The sequence below is a fragment of the Ammospiza nelsoni genome, chromosome 4 (genome assembly GCF_027579445.1).
Source record: "Ammospiza nelsoni isolate bAmmNel1 chromosome 4, bAmmNel1.pri, whole genome shotgun sequence".
NCBI lineage: Eukaryota > Metazoa > Chordata > Aves > Passeriformes > Passerellidae > Ammospiza > Ammospiza nelsoni.
The window spans coordinates 66,040,190-66,060,343 of NC_080636.1; the positions used below are offsets into that span (position 1 = coordinate 66,040,190).

The 20,154-nt window shown below is 38.3% G+C and overlaps 1 protein-coding gene across 2 annotated transcripts in view; it reads left to right on the forward strand.

Moving 5' to 3' along the window:
• TBCK (TBC1 domain containing kinase) overlaps positions 1-20,154 on the forward strand; it is an 88,573-nt gene that overhangs the window by 67,664 nt on the left and 755 nt on the right. For both annotated transcript variants that reach the window (XM_059470272.1, XM_059470273.1), the window contains 2 exons: positions 5,809-5,984; positions 9,240-9,399. In XM_059470272.1, coding sequence (XP_059326255.1) covers positions 5,809-5,984; positions 9,240-9,399 — 336 coding nt within the window. The remainder of the gene's footprint in view (positions 1-5,808; positions 5,985-9,239; positions 9,400-20,154) is intronic.

A 20,154-nucleotide genomic window follows, 5' to 3' on the forward strand; every position in this document is an offset into this window, starting at 1 on the left:
ATAAACTGCAACCACAAATGAAAGAAGGTAGATTGTCTAAATCCAGGGTCTCTGACCAAGTGAGATACATGATCACATTATAAAGGAAACTCCTCTAGCAGTTGGAGTGTGCGTTGAGATGTGTTATTAAACTCTGGTTGTTGTTGGTATGCTTTTTTAAAGAGGTCAGGGGAATCACTGACTGTTTCCTAAAGATACTGTTAATATTTTTTCTCAAATCAAAGGAATACAGTTTCATGTCAAGGACAGAGCATCTATCAAGAGGGAAAAAAGGAGGCACTGATGGAAAGCATTCAAGGCTGGCAAGATCATTCTTGCTCCTGCTTTTACTTCAAGTTTTATTGCACATTAAGGTATCCTGTGAGTATTTTCAGGCATAGCTGGATTATGTCTCAGCTTTGTCTTTTGAAATGGTTCCATGCAGTGGTGAGCAGCTTTTACCTTTCTTATAGCAGGGACAATAACGGAGTTTGCAGCATGTCTGCCCTGCTGCATGCAGGGGAATATTGTGTCTTTCAGCCCTGCTGATTCAGTTTATTCACTCAGTTATGGTATTCCATTGAGATGACCTTTCCTTGTGTTTCCTTAGTAATGAGCTGGTTTGGCAAGCAGAGCTCACTTCCATTTTTTGTAGAATGCCTACAAAGTTGTGTGCAGACCTTTGGAGGATGTTTCTGACTGACAGCTGGCTGGAAGTTGCTGTTTGCTCTTCCCAAGGTGTGAGTTCTGAAGTAGGGAGCTTTGTGGGGGAGTCAGGATGGTGGAGGGGGTAGAAGAGCACAGCTTGCAAAATGAAAATGGAGCAAACTTAAATAGGAAGTGGAGGGAGGAAGAGAGGGAGCATAGGGAAAGTGGGCACCAGTGTCTTGACTAGGGAATATGGGAAGCAGAATACAATGGTTACAGAGGACTGAATCTAAGCGTAAGAATCCGTTTGCTAGAGAGATTGTGTAGAGAACACTGACACTCAAGTGTTGAAAAATTGTAGAAGAGTTCTTAAAATGTGGGATTTTGGCTATTCCTCCTTTATAAACAGTCACAATTCCTCCTTTATAAACAGTCACAATTGAACATCAAAAAACACTGAAGCCTTTTTGTATGACCCTTTGCTAGTAATAGTAATAAAAATGGTGGGGAGGGCAAGTGGAGAGCTTAAACCATTATCTTGTAAACTTTTCTAAATTGTTTTCATAGTCTTATTTCTGTGTACATTCATACACTGATTTGAGAAATATGTTTGAAAAATATGGAATGACATTTTCATGAAACGTGTTCCTTCATGAGGGACCTTGATAGTTTGAATAGAGTATTTTCCTTGAACTCCAGATTTTAATTATTCTGACTTCCGGGCTGAACTTCCTAGTATATTAAATAAACTGCACTAAGTTTTGTCAGCTTCAAAGACAAAGGGGAAAAACCCTGCATCTACTCAGATAAAGCTGAGTATTCTATCCATTTCCATGGATAGAAAGTTCCTTTATCATTTCTGTGTTTATCTGATGGGACTGTAAAATTCAGGTTCAGCAGAACTAAATATCCTTGGCTATTTTCTCAAAAAAAAATGTGTATATCTTCATTTAATAGCCATGATGAAATGCCTGTAAGAGATTACAGGCTAATGGGAGAAGAGATAGGAGCTGTGATTGTACCAGCCTCGTGTTCTGGAGTGCTTTAATCTTTCTGAAACTTGGCTTCCAAATTGAGAATGGTTAAGCAGCTTTAATTCCTAATATTAAAAAAAAAAAATCCTAATGCCTATTACTTCTTATTAAGAGCAGTAAATGCATATGGATTAGCAATTCCCAGGCCTATTTGAAAATTAATGGGGTGAGAAGAGTACTTTGAAAATAAAGAATGTAGGGTGTTGTGTCAGAGAAACTTCTGGGCAACAAGAAGACTTCAGACTTCAGCTTAGGTACTCTTTCTGCTGTTGCCATCCTGCTGATTTAAACAGTCTTCCCTGACAAACAGTTGCTTATAGCTGAAGAGTCTAAAGCAAGATTCATGCTTGTAGTTAGAATATGCTAGAATAAGTTTCTCTTTGCAGGAAAACAGATAAAACCACTTAAGTAGTAAGCTCAGTATACTAGCACAGAGCATACATGGATCCTAGCACTCTTGTGCATACATGGATGTCTGAAAATGTGGGTGTCTTTCTGATAATTTTTGTGACAGCAGCAAGTGTATGAGTATGCTCTGTATATGAGCAGTTCTCAATTTCAGTATTTTTGTCAGTATACACAATTGCTGAAAGGCAAGTTTGTAACTAGACCTTTGACTACCTTCTGGCACTGTTCTTAAAGTAGAGCTTTTGCCTTTTTTAAGAAAGAATGTGGCTTTTATTAGAAAATATGTACCATGTCTGTCTTGGAAAAGTAAATATCATAGCAGGAAAATAGTTGAAAGGAAGAAACAAGCATTTTATATATGTGATAAGCTTTTAAGGGTTTTTTAAGCTTTTCCCTGTGGTTTTCCTGGCTTTTTTTTCTTTCTCTTTGTCCTGTCTGTACTCCCTATAGAGTATCACTAGCACGGGAATTTTAAGTTGTGATAATCATTGTGCTTCATTGTTTAAAACAAAACAAAACAAAAAATTACAGATGATACCTTCAACAGGATATTTGCAAGTAGCTGTCCTAAAATGTGCCTACTTGCCACTTAATGTGGCTGAAACCAAAATTTCATTTTTATTCTACACCCTGTTCACAATTTGTTGGGTATTTGTAAACAATTACTAAGAGGCTATCAGTGCCATAAACTTTTTCTGAGTGCAGCTAACCTAACTTAAAGGATTTGGTTTACAGTGAACCCTCTTCCTTCCTTCACCTGCTTTCCTTCTGGCTCTTTACAGCTGCAAAGCAATGCCTGCAATGACATAGTACAGCCTAAACAGGGAATTGAAGCAAATGGTCCTGACAAATGTGAAGGCTCCTGTCTAAAATATCATCCTGTATCTTACACATCTCCATGCTGAGGTAAAGAGAGTAGGCACTGAGGTGATATACAACAGCTGGAACACTGCTGTGTAGAGTAGGAAAGGTGTTGAAGGTTCAGAAGAATCTGCAAGATTTGTGTCTTCAGTGGACGTGATGGCCTGAAGAGCTGTGTCAACTCAAGTCCAGTTTCTGTAGTAGCTTCTTACAGTTTCGAAGTATCTGTGGCAGGATAGTATTTATGAAGACAAGGTGTGAGCATGGGGTAGAAGGATTGACAGCTTGATGTTGACCATGTTTAGTTTCAGTTCATTGGAAAATTTCTGGGAGAAAATGCCTGAGATGAAATATAGTTGTTACCAGATACAGCAGATGTAGTAATTTTTTTTTAGTAATTAGCAAAATTATCTTATAAGCACATGCATATATTTCACTTTGCAATTTGAAGGGAATAAATTAGTCTGATAAAAAAGTTGTTAAAGAAAGAATTGCTGAATCAATGCTATTTCCAGCAAGTCTGTTGAGGAGCTTCAGTTTTGTTCAAAGTCTATATATAGATGTTGTATCACTGAATCTACCAATAAGGCAGAGATGGACATGGTAGGTCAAAGCAAAGATGGTTCTAAAATTCATAGCTGAATGTGTTTCTCCTTAATTACAATCCAGTTAAAGGGGAAAAAAATGCTTTTCCTGGTTATTAAAACCTTTTAGCAGGACAGGCAGTGTGTACCTGTGAAACACTTTGTATGGCTTTATACTGTTAGATAAAGAGAAAATTGTTTTATATCAGATTAGGTGAATTTTGGTTGGCTTGTTTTCTGCTGTAGACTTTTAAGGTTCCATTCTTTCCTGAGGCATTCATCCCATCAACTGAATAGACAAGAGCTGTATAAATAAAAGTAGGAAGTGTTTTTGTAATTAGAGTCCAATATAATGTACCTTTTTCTCTAGAAGACTTAATTTGGGTCATCTCAGCCAGTTTCACTGACTTCATTATCCAAGTGTTTATTGTTACCTGTCATCATGTGAACCTGCTTCAAGGGCTGAGCTCTTTGCAGCAGACTTGCTTCCCTTCCCTCCTTGGTGTTGCTCCTCAAACCTGCCCCTGAGGCAGAAGCTGTTGTCTGAGGACAGCAATGTCTGCCAGTTTGCCATCAGGCAGATGAAGCTGTGTCAGCCAAGTGCGTATTTATGTAATCAGTATTTTTTCTACATTACTGCCTTTCTTGGATCTCTCAAATGTGTCTTCTGTGAATCCCCTAGACATGGGACTGCTGAATTCCTTTGGCAAGTCTGAAGTTTGTGAGAAGATCTTGAGCTTTTTCCTTCCTCCTCCCATTTAATGTAATTCATTTCCTTGAACTCCTGGGAAAATTCAGCTGTTCAGGTGGGAGGTGGCTTTAGGCAGCAACTGGGAGTTGACTGTGCCTTGTCACATTGGTTTTTTATGGAAACAGATCTCCCTTGAGTATTGACTATTCTGTTGAAACAAATAATACATTATCCAGAAATTATGTCTTTTTCTGATTATAAAGCATCTTGACTTTATTTTTCTGAACTTGGAAGGAGAGTGTTGAGACTGGAAATTTGTAACTTCTTCTGTTTTAAGTATTATTATATACAATGGGAAAGGCAGTTGGGTGAGGTAATGTTCCCTGAAGAAGAATTACTGATTTTGTTTGTCATTTTGAGGGCTTTTGGATAACTTGCTTTACAGCAGAGGTATTTCTAAGTGCTGGACTGTTTTAAGAAGCCTTTTCTGGGACATAACTTTTAAAAAAATCTATGTCTCCCTGTTTTGTCTAGCATATTCTCTAAATTTGGAATAGTCCTCAGATTAGTTCAGGAACTGGTATGTTTAAAAACCAAAAAAAATCTAGGGTTACCTACAGTCATTGGACTAATAACAATTAGTAATACCTCAATTTTCTTCAGAGTGCTACCCCTGTTCTCTTGAATGATGGACTATAAGCAAATAATGTATTGGTCTATTACTGCAATCTGCAACAAGATAACAGAAGTGGAATATTTTTTAGAAGCAGAAAAATTGTTACTGAGATATTCTTTAAGAATGTGGAGTGTAAAAATTCTAATACTCCTGAATATTTCTGGGATAATCCACAATGAATGTTCTCTTATGAAAAATAATTTCGGGTATTATCATACAGTTGCTTGATAATACTACCAGGAGTGTGGTGTGTCTTGTGTCATAATCTGTCACATCCCCCAAAATATTTTTTTTAATTTAATATGTAATTCTCCTTTCTCACAAAATTAAGGACAATTTTTTGGGGATTATTTTTAAAAATACCATATTTCTAGGTATAAGGTAATTCTTATATTTCTGGTGTCCTGGTTTGTGCTAGGTCTTTGGGCTGGGGTAATAACTACTGTTTAGCTAGCTCTGTATCTCCCAGAGATATCCCTGCAATTTCTGTGGCAAGGTGCCATCTTTTCTGCTCCAATCATGGGACCTTTCAGTTTCCCTTTTCAGCCAGTTTACTTAATTTCTAGCCAGTTTACTTAATTTCTGATGTTAAGAAATGTTCTGTGGATGTTGTGAGCCCTTCAGCCACAGTGAATAATTCATTAACAAATCACAAACTGAGATCTTTTGCACAGATTGTCAAACAATTTTTCTATTTTAACAACTTCTAACAGAAAATAGAGCTGTAGTTGTCAGATAGGCATTTGGCACTGCTCTGGAGTTTTTATGTATAGATAGTTAAACTCTAGTTCAGAGTTAAAAGAAAAGTATGTATTTCCATCTAACTCTAGGTTGTTACACTTGAAGTTTGTCAAATAAGCAAGTTTTTTAAAAACCCCATATCTCCAATTCTTTCACCTCTAATATTATTTTTCTTTTCTTTTAAAGTCTAGAGACTCCATCAAGTTGGATGACCTGAAGGCAGAAGTGTCCCCACGGATTTCAGCAGAAGATCTAATAGACTTGTGTGAGCTGACAGGACCCAGCCATTCCAAAACACCTGTAAAGAAAACAAAGCCCAGCAAGCCAAAGCTGCTGGTGGTGGACATCCGTAACAGCGAGGAGTATCCTTCAGATCTGAGTGCTGGCCTTGCTGAATCCTGCCTGTGCCTATTGTGAACCCTGCCTGTGCCAATTGCTGAATCCTGCCTGTGCCAATTGCTGAACCCTGCCTGTGCCAATTGCTGAACCCTGCCTGTGCCTATTGTGAACCCTGCCTGTGCCAATTGCTGAATCCTGCCTGTGCCAATTGCTGAATCCTGCCTGTGCCAATTGCTGAATCCTGCCTGTGCCAATTGCTGAACCCTGCCTGTGCCAATTGCTGAACCCTGCCTGTGCCTACTGTGAACCCTGCCTGTTCCTATTGCTGAACCCTGCCTGTGCCTATTGCTGAACCCTGCCTGTGCCTATTGTGAACCCTGCCTGTGCCTCTTGCTGAACCCTGCCTGTGCCTCTTGCTGAACCCTGCCTGTGCCAATTGCTTCCTCTCTGTCTCCAGGCTGGTGTGTTAGAGTGGTGCATGATGGAGAGAGAGGGATCTAGTAGAGATAGAGTGGAAGTGCTGAAGGCCAGGGGGTTTCAGCATGGAGAGGCCTGGTTTGCAGAGCAGAGGACAAATCAATTTTTCCCTTCCCACTGTAAACTGTGGGCTTAGTGAAATCACTTTGTACCAGTAGCACAAGTGCTTTAATGCTACATTTTTTTTTAGAACAGGTTTTTTCAGCAGACCTTCCCCATTTAATATGACCAATATTTTGGAAAGGTGTGAGGCTTTCCAATTAAATGGAAGTGAGATAGAGAAAAGTTGATAGCTGATGTGCTTTGCCAGTCCCTGAGTGGAAAATTGATTCCTTTTGAGTGCCTTCTAGCTTTGTCAGGTAATGCAACTGTGTAGCCATCCTAAGTCCTCTAGTACTGATAATCAGAAAAGAGTTAAAGGTGTTTTGGAGCTGTCTTTTTACCAGGGCCACTACCCTGTCTACACCTTTCATGTGTTCCTTTTCAAGTATAGTTCTTTGCAATAAGGAGTATTTTTTTAATTCTTTGGGTTTGTTTTTTTCCTGAAATGGTGTAGTTGCAGGACTGGGATTGTTTGCATTTTGGGAGGGGTAATCCTTCTTAAAGATGTTTTGGTATGTTTGAAGTTTGTAGTAGACTGACATGTGCTGCCCTTTATATAATAGGTGGACTGATATCCTAACAGCCATCTGGTATTAACAGGTAGGAAGTGCCACTAAAAAGGCAGCCTGGTAGGTAATAAAATTGCCCTTGAGTGTACTGGTTAGTATCTCATTTGCAGAAGAAAATATCTGGTATGCAGGATATTATCAAATTGTCAGCAGTTATGAATATACATAGGAAACCATAAGAATATTGCATTCAGTGTCCTGTTCATTCTCACAATAAGGAAACAGGCTTTGTGTTTGTCACAAAATTTCAACCAACTAAGATAGGATCAGACTGTATGTTTCTGTGGTGTGTGTTTTAAATATGATAGACTGCTGTGATGTGATTCAAAAATATGATCATTTTGTATATTTTGGTTTTAGTCTTTTTCCCCATGCATGTCTATCATGCTAAACTTTGCTTTCACTTCGTTTTCTTAGTGCTTTTAGAAAAGCATGAGAGGACTTCCAACAAGTATCAAACATGCTTCATATTTCATAATATGACCCACATGAAATCTGAGAGATTGTTTTGTAACGAATCTCATCTTGCAAGGCCAAGACCTACCAGCACTGTTTCAGTTGGCCAGCAATTCTTCAAAGGCTTATTTCATTAAGCATGTTAGCAGATACATTGGCAGCCTTCCATTCCTGTTTTGAAAGTTATAGCTGCATATTTATGGTCCCTCAGTCTGTACCACAAAATCCTGGCCTTTTTGTTAATTGTCTTAGCAATTAGAACTTTTTTAAAGACTAGGTTATGTTTCTCTAGGGGTACTCAGTGGCTTAAGTAACTAAATTTGTCCGAAGATATTTTCTGTCTAAATGATGATCATTTCAGAACCTAATCAATAGCTTTGGGAGTTATGTGATTATAAATGGGGTTGGGGAAATGGGATTGGCACAGAGGAGTGAAGGAGGGATATCATTTTCCCATTCAAAATAGAAATAAACTGACAACATCAATGAATGGTGCATGATCCTATTTTGTTCTTTCAGATGTTTTTATATAGCCATGCTTTTCCCACACTATAACAATGATGATCATAAAACTGCTACATAAATAATGAGAAACGAATGCTACTATTACTCTAAGTCAGTTGAATCTTACCCCTATTTAAGGCAGCTCCTTTATTTAATAGAATTCTGGGATTTAATTATAAATTTAACTAGCTTTCTGCAAGTACAATAATAGAGTGACTAATCTCAGTATTTGACATTGTGTATATTTTTGCAGAACTTTGCTGTTTCGCACCTCTTCAAAGCTGTTTTTGCTTATACCTGGGGAAAGGGATTGTACCAGGCATGTGTGTACAGTCTATGAAAGTAATTCAGAGTTTTGTCAAGGCCATAGTGCATTTTCAAATTCATAAAAAGCTAGGTAGTAGTAGTCCAACTCAATTTTTATTTAGGAGACCTTCACATTCAATATTTATTTATAAAATCTTGTTGAATGATCATCCTCTGAAACTGAAGGACAGCTAACTGTGATATCTCAGAGTTTTTTGCTTTTTGCTTTTCAATACGCATTACACACTTGTTTTTGGCTTTTCAATACCCAATTCACACTTGCTTTTAGTGGGACTACAGATAGTAAACTTGGTGCTCATTGTCGGGGAATCTGAGGTCATATACATTAGAATTTCAGTTTGGATCAAAGTAGTAGAAGACTTGTGAGGGTTGACAGGAAGTTTGAGGATATTGCTGATAATCCCTGTTTAGTTTTGGTTCTCATTTTAAGTACTTCATTCTTTTTGCATAAAATGCCTCTGGAAGAGGTGCTCCAGCTGCTTATTGGTATTTGGCTCCCCTTAGCAGACTAGAGTTGAAGTGAAATCCACAAAATTAGGTGTCCTGGGGATATTGGCTGTTTAGCACTAAGTATTTCATTTAACAGATCATTTTCTGTAGTGCTGTGCTGTGTTCCTTTTTTGAACCAAACAGCTTTTCATTCTGTGCTTGCTTTCATAGGTTGTGTTGGAAGGTTTTTCTCCATATGAATAAACAGTAAATGAGGTTTGTCAAAATATGGTGTCACAAAAACCCAATGGTGCTGTATCATGGCAGCCAGGATGAAGAGCAGGTTCATCCTGCAGCTATTCATGCTCCACAGGTTTCTCTGCCTTTCAGACCTCCTTAACTGATCCTCCTAAGCTTTAACCGTGGCCACATCTCTGGCAGCATCAATGTCCCTTTTGCATCAGCATTTACTGCAGAAGGGGATCTCATCCAGTGCCCAGCGACTGCCACACTGCAGAGCTTCAAAGGAAGAGTTGTGGTGATTGTAGGAAATGCAGTGAAGAACACAGCTGCTGTAAGTATATTGCTGTCATGTGTGCTTTTATCCTTAGACATACATCAATAGCAAGCATATGGCAGTAGTAAAATAAATGCCAGAGTCTGGAAAATTTAGATTAGAGTTTTGTGTATGATGACAGGATTTGGTTGTCCACATCTGAGAAGGTTTATGTTTTGAAAAGAAATTGCTAAACCTCTTCTTCAGCTTTAAAATCTTTATTGTTGTCATGCTGGAGAAGTGCCATCAGCATTTCTATTGTGCATCAGTAAGAGCTTTCAAAATAGGCCTGCATTTACTTTTTGTGGAGTTAGGAAGGACACATGAGGTGATTGGGATGGGGACAGTACATTATGAAGTGCAAACGAAATAAGATATAATTCATATTCCTACTAGTAAGAAACCATGTATTGCCCATTTTTTAGAATCACTTATTCCTGCAGTTGTGCTTAGTGAAGAGGAAAATGGTCCTTACTGGTAACTTCTGTATGATATATTTACTGTCAGTGCCTTTAGCTAGACAGGAAGAATATTCAAATTTGCCTTTTACTTTCTACAACAAAATATTTGATGGTGTTGAGAACTGCCAGAGGAACAAGTGAAAGTGCCTAAGTATTTCTTTCACTGTACTTCTCTCAGATGAAGAAAAGTTATCCTTTTTTTTTTCAGACACACTCTTAATTACGGTTTAACTTTAGTTCACTGTTTCTTAAGCCTGTTTACTCAAAGGACATGAACTGTAACTCTGATATGACAAGGAGTGCTGTGAATCATTAAAAGGTCTTCATGTCAGGAACAGCAGAAGCATCAGCCTGACACGTGGTGTTCATTTAATACTTGTAGGGAGTTGTAAGTAGATGGAGAAATCCCCTTTATTAACCTGCATTTCATCATCTAGAAAATTAACTTGTGATATGTATCAGGTTTCTTAAATACTAACAGAGATGGCATGAAAGAGGCTGTAAAGCATCTCTTGCATAGTTTCAGTAATGAGTATGTGGCTTTGTGTGAATCCAGGTAATTTCATCTTTTTTAATGTTTCAAAATTTTTGAAATGAACATGAAATGTTTCCTTTGCTGTGCAGCTAAAGAAATCTTGCAGTGTGCTTAGTGCAAGTACTTTGGTCACATGGGAGGTGCTGTCTTATCCTCTAAACCCAGATTTTCAGCAGCCAAGACAATGTTGACCCAGAATTGTCAATATTATAGCTTTCCATAAAGAAGAAATGCTGCTTTGACTCTTGATTAGCTTTCAGGGTTCTTGAATCCATAGCAAAAGAGTTTTGAGCTTTAAATAGTAACAAAATACTGTATTGACCACTCTGACCACAAATTAATTCAATACTAAACCCTAAATACTGGTTGGAACTCACCAGCTCTATCACACCCTTAAAGTACATATAACACCAGCCTCAGTTAGACTGTGTAGATAACACCTTTTCTTTTGTGGATAGTTTTTTAAGGCCAGTTTCAGTTTTATTCTGCACAGTTGCATGGACCTACTGTCACACCCAAGCTATGGTGTTCAAGGTTTGACAAGAGCCATAGTTTTTACCTTCTAAATTTTACTAGGTAATCCAATCAGATGAAAAAATTTAAAAGTGAATGCATGGAAACAAAACCAATTTTTTTCCATGTTATAAGATGCTCAATTTTAAATGTGTATTTTCTAAGCAGAGGTATGTATTTCCAGATGAAATGAGATGAGCCAAAAATTGTAACTTCTGCCATAAAGGAGAATTTTTCAGAAGTGTTCACTGATATTTAGTCCACTAAAAATTTGGAGATTACTATATGTTTTATTTAAATTTATATAGGACTGAGAGGCAGTGGTAAGTGTGGAAAAACACTAATTTTTATGGGGCTGTTTGTAATTAGAAGGTTGAATCTTCCAATTGTGCTTCATATGAACAGCCTACTTGGCATCACTTAAAAATAATTTAAAGAGCAAAGTGAAGTATAGTGAACAGACCTGTTGACAAAGTCTTTTTGCACTTTGTTTCTGTTTCTATTTTTTGCATTTGATTTGGCGCCAGATTATAAAACATTTAAATGGGAAAGAAAATGCTGTCTAGAATTATTATATTCTGAATAGAATATGAGATGTGAGAGGGAAAACTGAAATCTTCACCACAGCACTGATCCAGCAAGAGGAGTAGGAAGGCAGCAGAGTCTCATAGTGCCTCTGGATCTGCAGCTCTGACTGTAGTTAAACACTTCCTTAGGACAGAATTAAAACAGGGTAATCCTGCATGCTAAGCCATTGACGCTGCTAACCCTAAAAATTAAATTAATATATTGACTGATGTACAAGAGCCTAACTGAGTGTAGCACTAGCAGCATGAAGATATTGAAGAAGAGGTATTGTGTGGTGATGTTTGGCTCACACTTCTCTGGAGAATATTCCTTCCTTTTAGCTGCTTCTCACTTGGTGCCAGCCTTTCTTCCAGGTTTTTCTGGGCACTTGTTTACAGAGCAGATATTTGTTTTTCTCTGAAAACAGCAGGAAACCTCCACATAAAGGGAATTATTTTGGAGTTTGATCTTTAACTTTTGGATATGTTAAATGGCATCATCTCCTAAGTGAGTTGAATGCCCCTTTCCCACCTCCATAGACAGATAAGCACCTTGTAAATTCCATTATGGACAAGGGATCATTACAGTTGGGAATATAACAGTTAAATGGGCAATAAGTGTTCAGCTCTAGCTTCTTCTTTGGTCTAGGACAAATAACATGTCTCCTGATTTTTGTCACTTTGAAAGTCAGAGATACAGCAAGTAAAAAGGTGGATTATAGTTATGCATATGTAAAACAGGGATTATTTTGGGTCTTTTTGTGGAAGGGTGACATTACTTCATCTTCCCTCCTTTAGGCAGCTTTGAGGTGCTAAGCCATTATCTGTTTCCATTTCAAAATTTGTCTATATTACTGCAATGTTGACTGAATTTAGAACAGGAGAAATACCTTATCTGACACTAAATCATTCTCTAGTAATTTAATTTTGACAGTGGCATACTTCTACTTCTGTCACATGGTTGTTTAATAAATGTGTTTCCCCCAGTGGTTTAATATATGTGCTTTATTGTCAGCTAAAGGCTATAACAGAATAAAATATACAGGATGCTTAAATCCATCTAATAATTAGCAACTTATTTATGTTCTGCTTGGAAGAAGACAGATAAGCTGTAAGTCAAAGCTTTAAAAAATCTGTCTTTATAGCTGAGAAATAAATTCTAAATTGTAAATTCTAATTGTTACATCGATTACTTTTTGTCTAGATGAGTTATGCTGCTATAAATATATTGTCTAGACAACTTCTGTAAGTTACTGAAGCAAAGTAGTCATTCTTGCTGCATTGCAATAGCTAATAGATAAAATACATTAATGATCTCCAAAACAAAAACAAGAAGTTCTGATTTTCCATGAGATCTTTCTGACCCTTTTCAAGGCAAGAGGGAGAGGGTCAAATTCAAAATTCCTTTTGTATAGCATATTCTTGGCTTGGAAAAAAAAAAAAATTTTTCTATATGAAAATATCATATAGCATTTCCTCTCCCCAGTACACTGTCAGAAATTCATTTCTGCTTATATGAAGACTGAACACATAGGTTAAAGTGTCTGGTTACTACTGAATTTGTGTGATTTTATTGTCATCTTCCCCAGGCCTTTTTAAAAGCCCTTGCCAGAGAAAGAAGTCCATGCATGATTTCTTCAGTTATAAACTTGTCTTAAAACCACAAATGGATACCCATGAAGCTTCACAGGGCGATCTGAAGATTAGGAATTGCATAGGATACTAAAGGACAGGTGCTTCTTAAAACAAATACATTTATTTGGAAGGGCCTAATGAAATCTCTGGAGTGCAAGTAAACAGATATTAGGCAATAAACTTCTGAAGATGTTTCCACTATACATCTTTTAGACTCTGTTTCCCTGTAAACAGTTTCTGCAGAAAAGTGAACAATTGGAATGAGAACTCTTCTCTTTGCAGGGATGGAGGGGCCCCTTATGATTGCCAGAATGGCTCTTTCATGTTTGTTTTGTTAAGGCCCCATTCTTCCATCTGCATTCAGACTCAGAGCCTTCTGGAATCATAAGAGCCTCCAGGAATCATCAGAGCCTCCTTGTTGCCTTTAAAGAGGAAGAGATTAAGCTTGTCTTTTGAAAAGTTTGAAACATTTTAGTTAATCAGCAACAATCCTTCTGGTTGTAACTCTCCCCAGTACATGGTTAAGTCTTCATAATGTCATTCTGTAAATGTAGCCCTTGTTATTATTGTAACAAGTGTAATGTATGCATGCTTTCCTTCATGGAGAGAGAGCAGCCTTGCTGCTGTTGCCAGTGCCTGCTCTCCACACAGCCTGAGAGAGACCCTTGGGCTGCCAGCCAGGAGCTGTGCTGTGCTGCTGTCACTCTGCCCCTGGCTTTGGCCAGGGAGCACTGAATGCCTCAGGTACAGCAGTGAGGACCTAAATCTGTCACTGCCACAGCCAGGTGTGAAAGAGGAAGGGAGAAAAATGCAAGATCTTAGAGGCAGAATCTGAGTGTTCCTTTTACTCTGAAGTAAGTGCCAAGGAAAGCAGGCTAATTCTAGAACTCCAAAATAGGTTCTCTTTTTTAATTTTTTACTGAGACCAGTGGTAGCAGCCACTGGAAATTTTAGTTGTTATTTGATGTAGGAGTTGTTTGGCCTGTGTGCCTTACTACGCAGAGGTCTGGATGCTTCTGGAATGAGGAATCAGGGACCCCTTGGCTTTCCCTGTGAAAATATGTCTGAGAGATGCTGGCAAGCAGGATGTCAGCTCTTTTCAATCATCTGAGGACAGGGAAGGTGGGAGAATGGTGAACCTGAATCTTGGAGTGGTGCTGTCAGGCTGTGCTTATAGTCTTTGTGGACTGCAGCTCTGAAAGAGTGCTCTTGTCCTTGATGGAGCTTGCATGGATGAGGTTGTATCCATGTTCCTTAGGGCTGCTGCATTATAACATAGAATTTTCACTTTCTGGGGCTGTTTCTCAGCTCTGAGACAAGAGTTTTGTGTTTCCTGGTATTCCAGTTCAGAGAATCTGAAATGGTGATAACTGAAATAGAGGTGGTAATGAACTATAAATATTTGTTGTAGATTCAGGACCTTGTAAGGATATACCAGCCAGAATGGTTCTGGTGAATTTGGCAAATACAATATCCATGCTGCTTGTCTGGAGCAATGTTTTGCATTTCTCTAAACTGTATCTGAACCAGCCTTTGAATAGGATGGACTGACTGACTGACTGCTGCAGGAAGGTTTGAGTAGAAACTGGACAAAACTTGCAGTTTGGGTAGTGTTAGGAGAAAATACTACAAATCACAAAGAAATGTTTTTCATTATCAAGTACTTCTTTGAGCATTTTTCAAGATCTAAGGCAACCTATAGACCTGGGGGGAGGTGGTAGAATCTTTCACAAAGACTCATATTTACTTTTTTTATATCCAAGCCAGCTGTTATGTCTCTTTTCAAAATTACGTATTTATGTTCCCTAAAAGCTTTTTTAATTTTCTGTTGAGTGAAAAATAGTCGTTTTCTTTCTGTATTTTCATTTTACATTCCGTTCATCTATAATGTGTGCACTGCATTTATTTTGTTCAGTATGAATTAGCTGTGCTACAGCAGCTAAATATCTGCAACTGGCTTTAATTTTCAAGTTCTCACTTTCAGCTGAGTTTTTTTTAATGTATATGATTTCTAGGTGGAAATTTTAAAATATATGTGTTTAAAATTTATCACTTGAAGAAGTTTGAGTGTTTACTCTTACTTTCATTCTCAGTAAAACTTGTTCTGAAACCATTTATTAAATACCTGTTTGTTTAGGCTTATTTTCAAATCTTAGCATGTAAGTCCTTTAAGTTACTGCTGTGTTTTTGTACTGATGGAATGGAAAGTGTTCCCTTTTGGCCAGGTCTACATATAGAGAATTTTCCTTTGATCTTGCTAGAGCAGTTGGTTCTATGTTCCACCCCTCCCACCCCCGGTATGTGTTTGCAACAAGTTGTCTTTTCTGTGTTTGTTTTTTGACTTCCATTCACTTTATGGTAATACTACAACCAACAACTAGGCACTGTTTTGTTGATATGGGAGGTTTTAGGTTGCTGTCTTTTCCATGGTGTTTAAGTGTTATTTATCTGGAACCCTTTAATATAAGAAGTAGCTGACTAAAAATAATCTTGTGTACTGGATCTCTGTTGTGGCATATGGAGAGGGTTGTTTAAAAAGTTGCAAACTGATCACTTTGACTGTTGAGCTTTCAGGGAGGTGTGGGTGAGCTCCTGGACTGAAATCACACAGCAGTCACACAGACTGCAATTCCTGGGAGGTTTGTGCAGCATGAGTTTGCTAGTGAAATCTAGAAATAATCTTGTGGAAATGAATGAATACTATGAAATTTGATTGATATTTCTCCTCCAACTTCTCTTTTCCTTCTGACTCTTTTGGAGTAAGCTGTTAATATTTATATATACACTTATCACAGCGATCATTTTTGGTATTCTAGTGCAGGATGTTGCTCCTCCTTCCCTCCCAGCGTGCTCTTTAATTACAGGCTGTCACAGGAATGTCTGCAGAGTGAATAATGTGTGCACAGCCCCTCGTGGCTGGCCCAAAGGGTGCTGGGAGTGGGCTGCTCACACTCACACTCTTGTGCTCTCACACTCTGCTGCAGACAGCCTGAAAACGTGACGTGCCTGGCATCAGACATGCAGCACTTAAAAGCTGCTCTTTTGCTGCTTGGAGCGGGCTAGTAGAAGCATTTTGATAAATTCTCCAATGTGCAGATCATTAAGGTTCTTGATGGTGCTTAAAGGAGCAGTCCTGTTCTGCTATTTATATTGAGAGCATCACCAAGGCAGGGTAAAATCTTTAATATTTGCCCAGATTTTGGTATGAATTTGCTGTGATCTTGTCTGTCTCTGAAAGCCTGACTTTTTGTATCTGCATGAAGGGTCTTAACTGACTACTTTCAAATGCAAATTGCAACTTTCTGGCTCAGTTATGTTCATCAGGAAGGCTGTTTAGTGTGGAATTGATGGATGCATTACTTAATAGAGGAACTGTATTTCCAAAGACCTCAGCAAAGTCATCATATAGTAGTCATTAAACAAGTTTATCACTTATTCATCCTTTCATATGTAATATTTGCTGTGAAAGCAGCAAGAAGAATTTCAATTTGGAAGTTCAGTTTAAGCATTAGATGCAATCAGGGAAAACACAGTAACTGGGCTTGGGAATCTCATTTTGAGGAAAGGCCACCTGAAGCAGAAAGTAAAAAGCTTAAAGTCCCGTAGTATCCCTTGTAGCCTTTCTCAGATAGGCACAACTCCCATTTACCCCAACTAGTCTTCTTGTCTAAATGAAAGCAGAAGCATTACAGAGGAGTGTGATCCATTGGTGGTGTGGGGAAAGATACATTTCAGAAGTTACATCAACACAAACATTTGATAAATTTGAGAAAGTTTAATCATATAATAAAGTACAGTATATTTCTATTTACAGAAATATATTTCTGTAAAATGGAATTTAATTGTACACTACCTTTATGTGTTTCAACACATCTCTCTTTGAAATGTAGGTGCTTTACAGGTTGCTAAGGATGATATAGCCCATGGTCTTACCTCTTCACCATGTTATTTTCAGTCTTAACAGCACCTTTGTAAGTTGGATTATTTAGTGAATTACAAATTACATATTCGGTTCCTGTTAGGAAACTTCTATTTGACACTTTCTGGTTGCATTTATAAAGGAAACAAAGCCCCTGCATGCATTCCAGGATGGCAGTTTCTGCTGTAGAAGGTCTGGGGCATTCATTCAGAAGAGCACCTTGGGATTTTTTTGATGCATGAGATTTTGCTCTTTTTGGATCAACGATTTTTATTTTTTCCAGCTTCTTGGAAAGCATTAATTTTTTTTTATCTTTATTTCTTTGATTCAGGCTACTGATATTTGGCATAACTGAGGGTCAAAGCAGGGAGAAAATCTATTTAGCTGTTTCAAACAGTCCTTCCTCTTGTGCCCCTCCATCAGTGCATACACCAGAAATAACACTCCCCTGTATTTTGAAAATAGTGCCTTCATGGAGTGTATTTTGGCAAGGCAAGGTAGCAGGTGGTGTTGGAACATTTCTGACATGTGGTGAACAAGTTCCTGTTCTTGTCTGCCGCAGACAGGCTCCTCTGGCTGGGAGAGGGTGGCACTGACATGAGCAGAGGAACAGAACTGTAAAAAGTCAAATCTTCCTTTAATAAGGAAGACTCCTGTAAGAGAATATTTCTTAGTTCCAGTAGAGAGAATATTTTTTAGTTTAGAAAGAAATAGTAGTAACTTTTGCTTTACCAAAAGTTACTATTTCTATTCCAGTGGAAACATGGGGGTAAGGCAGAGGGTAAATCAGGAATGTCTTTGATCAGCTCACGTCCTATTGCCATGTGACTTAAACCTGGAGTTATTTGTGCAGTGCCTGGGCAGATGTATGAGCAAAGCTCCTGGAGGCTGATATTGGGGATTGGATGGCAGCTCTCAGCTTATGTCAGTGTGCCTCTCAGCCCCTGATCACAGCTAATTCCCACAGGAGTGAGGTACTGGTAGCAGCACATTTCCTGCTCTGTGGTTTTTCCCTGGCTGGATGTTCAGCTGCAATATTTTGAACTGTATTTGCAGCATTTCTCACTGAAACCAGGCAGACAACTGCAAACAGTTCTGTGACAACTTAAAAAAAAAAAAAGCTCATCTTATGGTATATCATTTTGTGCTTTCTGCCATCATTGCCCAGATTTTGCAGGGCTTGCTTCCCAGAGGCCCTGCAAGAAGCAACAAATTCCTCACTGTAAGATTTAAAGTGACCTTGTCATATGAAGTAAAGAAAATGTATTTTTAGACATACCTTGTTTACTAAAGCAGTTCTAAAATACAGTGGGACACAGGCCTTAATGCTCAAAGCCCAGGTACAAGGCATTTGTTTGTGTATTTTATTTTAAGGTTACATTGAATGGTAGTTATATTAGGGTTAGGGCATTCAAAACACTTGGAGCAGAGTTTACAGTTTATTATCAGCATTTAAAAAATATCAGTAGTCAGAGAGTGGAACATCTCTGTTGACACATGGGACACTGTATTCAGGAAATAACCTGCTGCTTCCTGCAGCCTGAAGGCTCATTGCCATTTTTCATTTCTGCTGGCTCTGAGCAGCATTGGTGTCTAAGACACAGCACTGAACATCAGTCACAGGTGGAGAGCACTGTGAGCTGACAGATATGTCCATGTAAGGTAGAGATATCTGGTAGTATATCAGTATTTCACTGGGAATATAAACTATTTTTGTAGCTCATGGTGGGCACAGCTCAGTGCTATTTTTGTTTGTACTTTACTGCACACCACACCTTTATGGACTGTGATTATAGCAAGAGATATTTGGGCTCTCCTAGTGATGTCTCTGTGCATATTGCACCACCTGTGCAGCCCAGAACCTTTCCAAAAGCATGGCATTTGCTTTGCTCCTGAAAGCTGACATCCACATATGGTGGAAGTTTACTGTCAGCTGCTTTGATTGCTTGATTGCAGGATTTTTTTTATTTGATTCTTTGATTCCTGTACTGAATAATCCAAACTGATGGGGAAAGAGATAATCGAACTTTGAGTCTTCCCTGAACAGCCACCTGAAACAAATTTAACAGCCAAAATGTTGACAAGTAATCATGTAATATATCTAGTTCTGCCTTAGCACTCTTATGCTGTAATAGGTAACTAGGAGAAAAATAAATTAAAAATAAATTCTATGTATTGAGTTTGGTTGGGGTGCCCAGAGCTGTTCTTGAGTTGGTAATTTAGTTGTTTGTGCAAAGTCAACAACCTGGACATCACACTTGCACCTGTTCTCAAATAGCATCACTAATTATTTTAAAGAGTCAAAAAGGGAATTGTGAATGTTTTACATTGGAAGCCCATTGGAAGCACTCAATGGTTTTACAAATGGTACTGATTTGACAACCAGTTTTAAAGCAGTCTCAAAGACTCAGATGGCAGAGCAATCTCTCACAGCTATTGGAAATTAAGTAAAACTACTTGTTTCTCACTGATTAGTCCATTTTGGTGCTTGCTTTTTAATGTGTTGTAGTCAGTATATAGAAGGCAAGTTTGACATGTAATGCACAAATTATTGTTTGGATTTTGGTATTCTGAAACAATTTTGATTTTTTTACTCATGATTATTTTGATATACAAAATATCTTTGTCAGTGCAATGTTTCAGAGAGTTCCCATGTGGGAAGTGGCAATTGCTGTATTTGGTTTATGGCATGACCTGCTTGAGGAGAGAGGCTTTCCATGCTTGTACTGTTTAGCCTGCCTGTGGGCACACTGGTGGGAGCAGGGAGGATTAGAGATGGTAAACCCCAAATTCATATCTGACATCTGTGAGATCAGGTCACATCAGACAAGTCTGACAGGGAAGCAAATGGCTTTCCCCTCAAACAGTGATGCTTGTACACTTGGGAAGCTGCAGAAAAGAGCTGGGAGTTAGGTTAATGCACAGAAAAATATTTGTTAGTTCATGCTTTGAGAGAGGCTCCAGTGATTGCCCTGAGATTAAACAGTCCTTTTAGAATGAGGTAATAATCTGCATAAGCAGAGATAAATAAAGTTCATTGTTATTAGTGTGACACTTTCAGGTTTTAACTTTCAGCTGTTTTAACACTGGCCTGGGCTTCTGTGTTGGACTTGTTGGTGCAAAACAAGAACTTCCTGTGGTCTG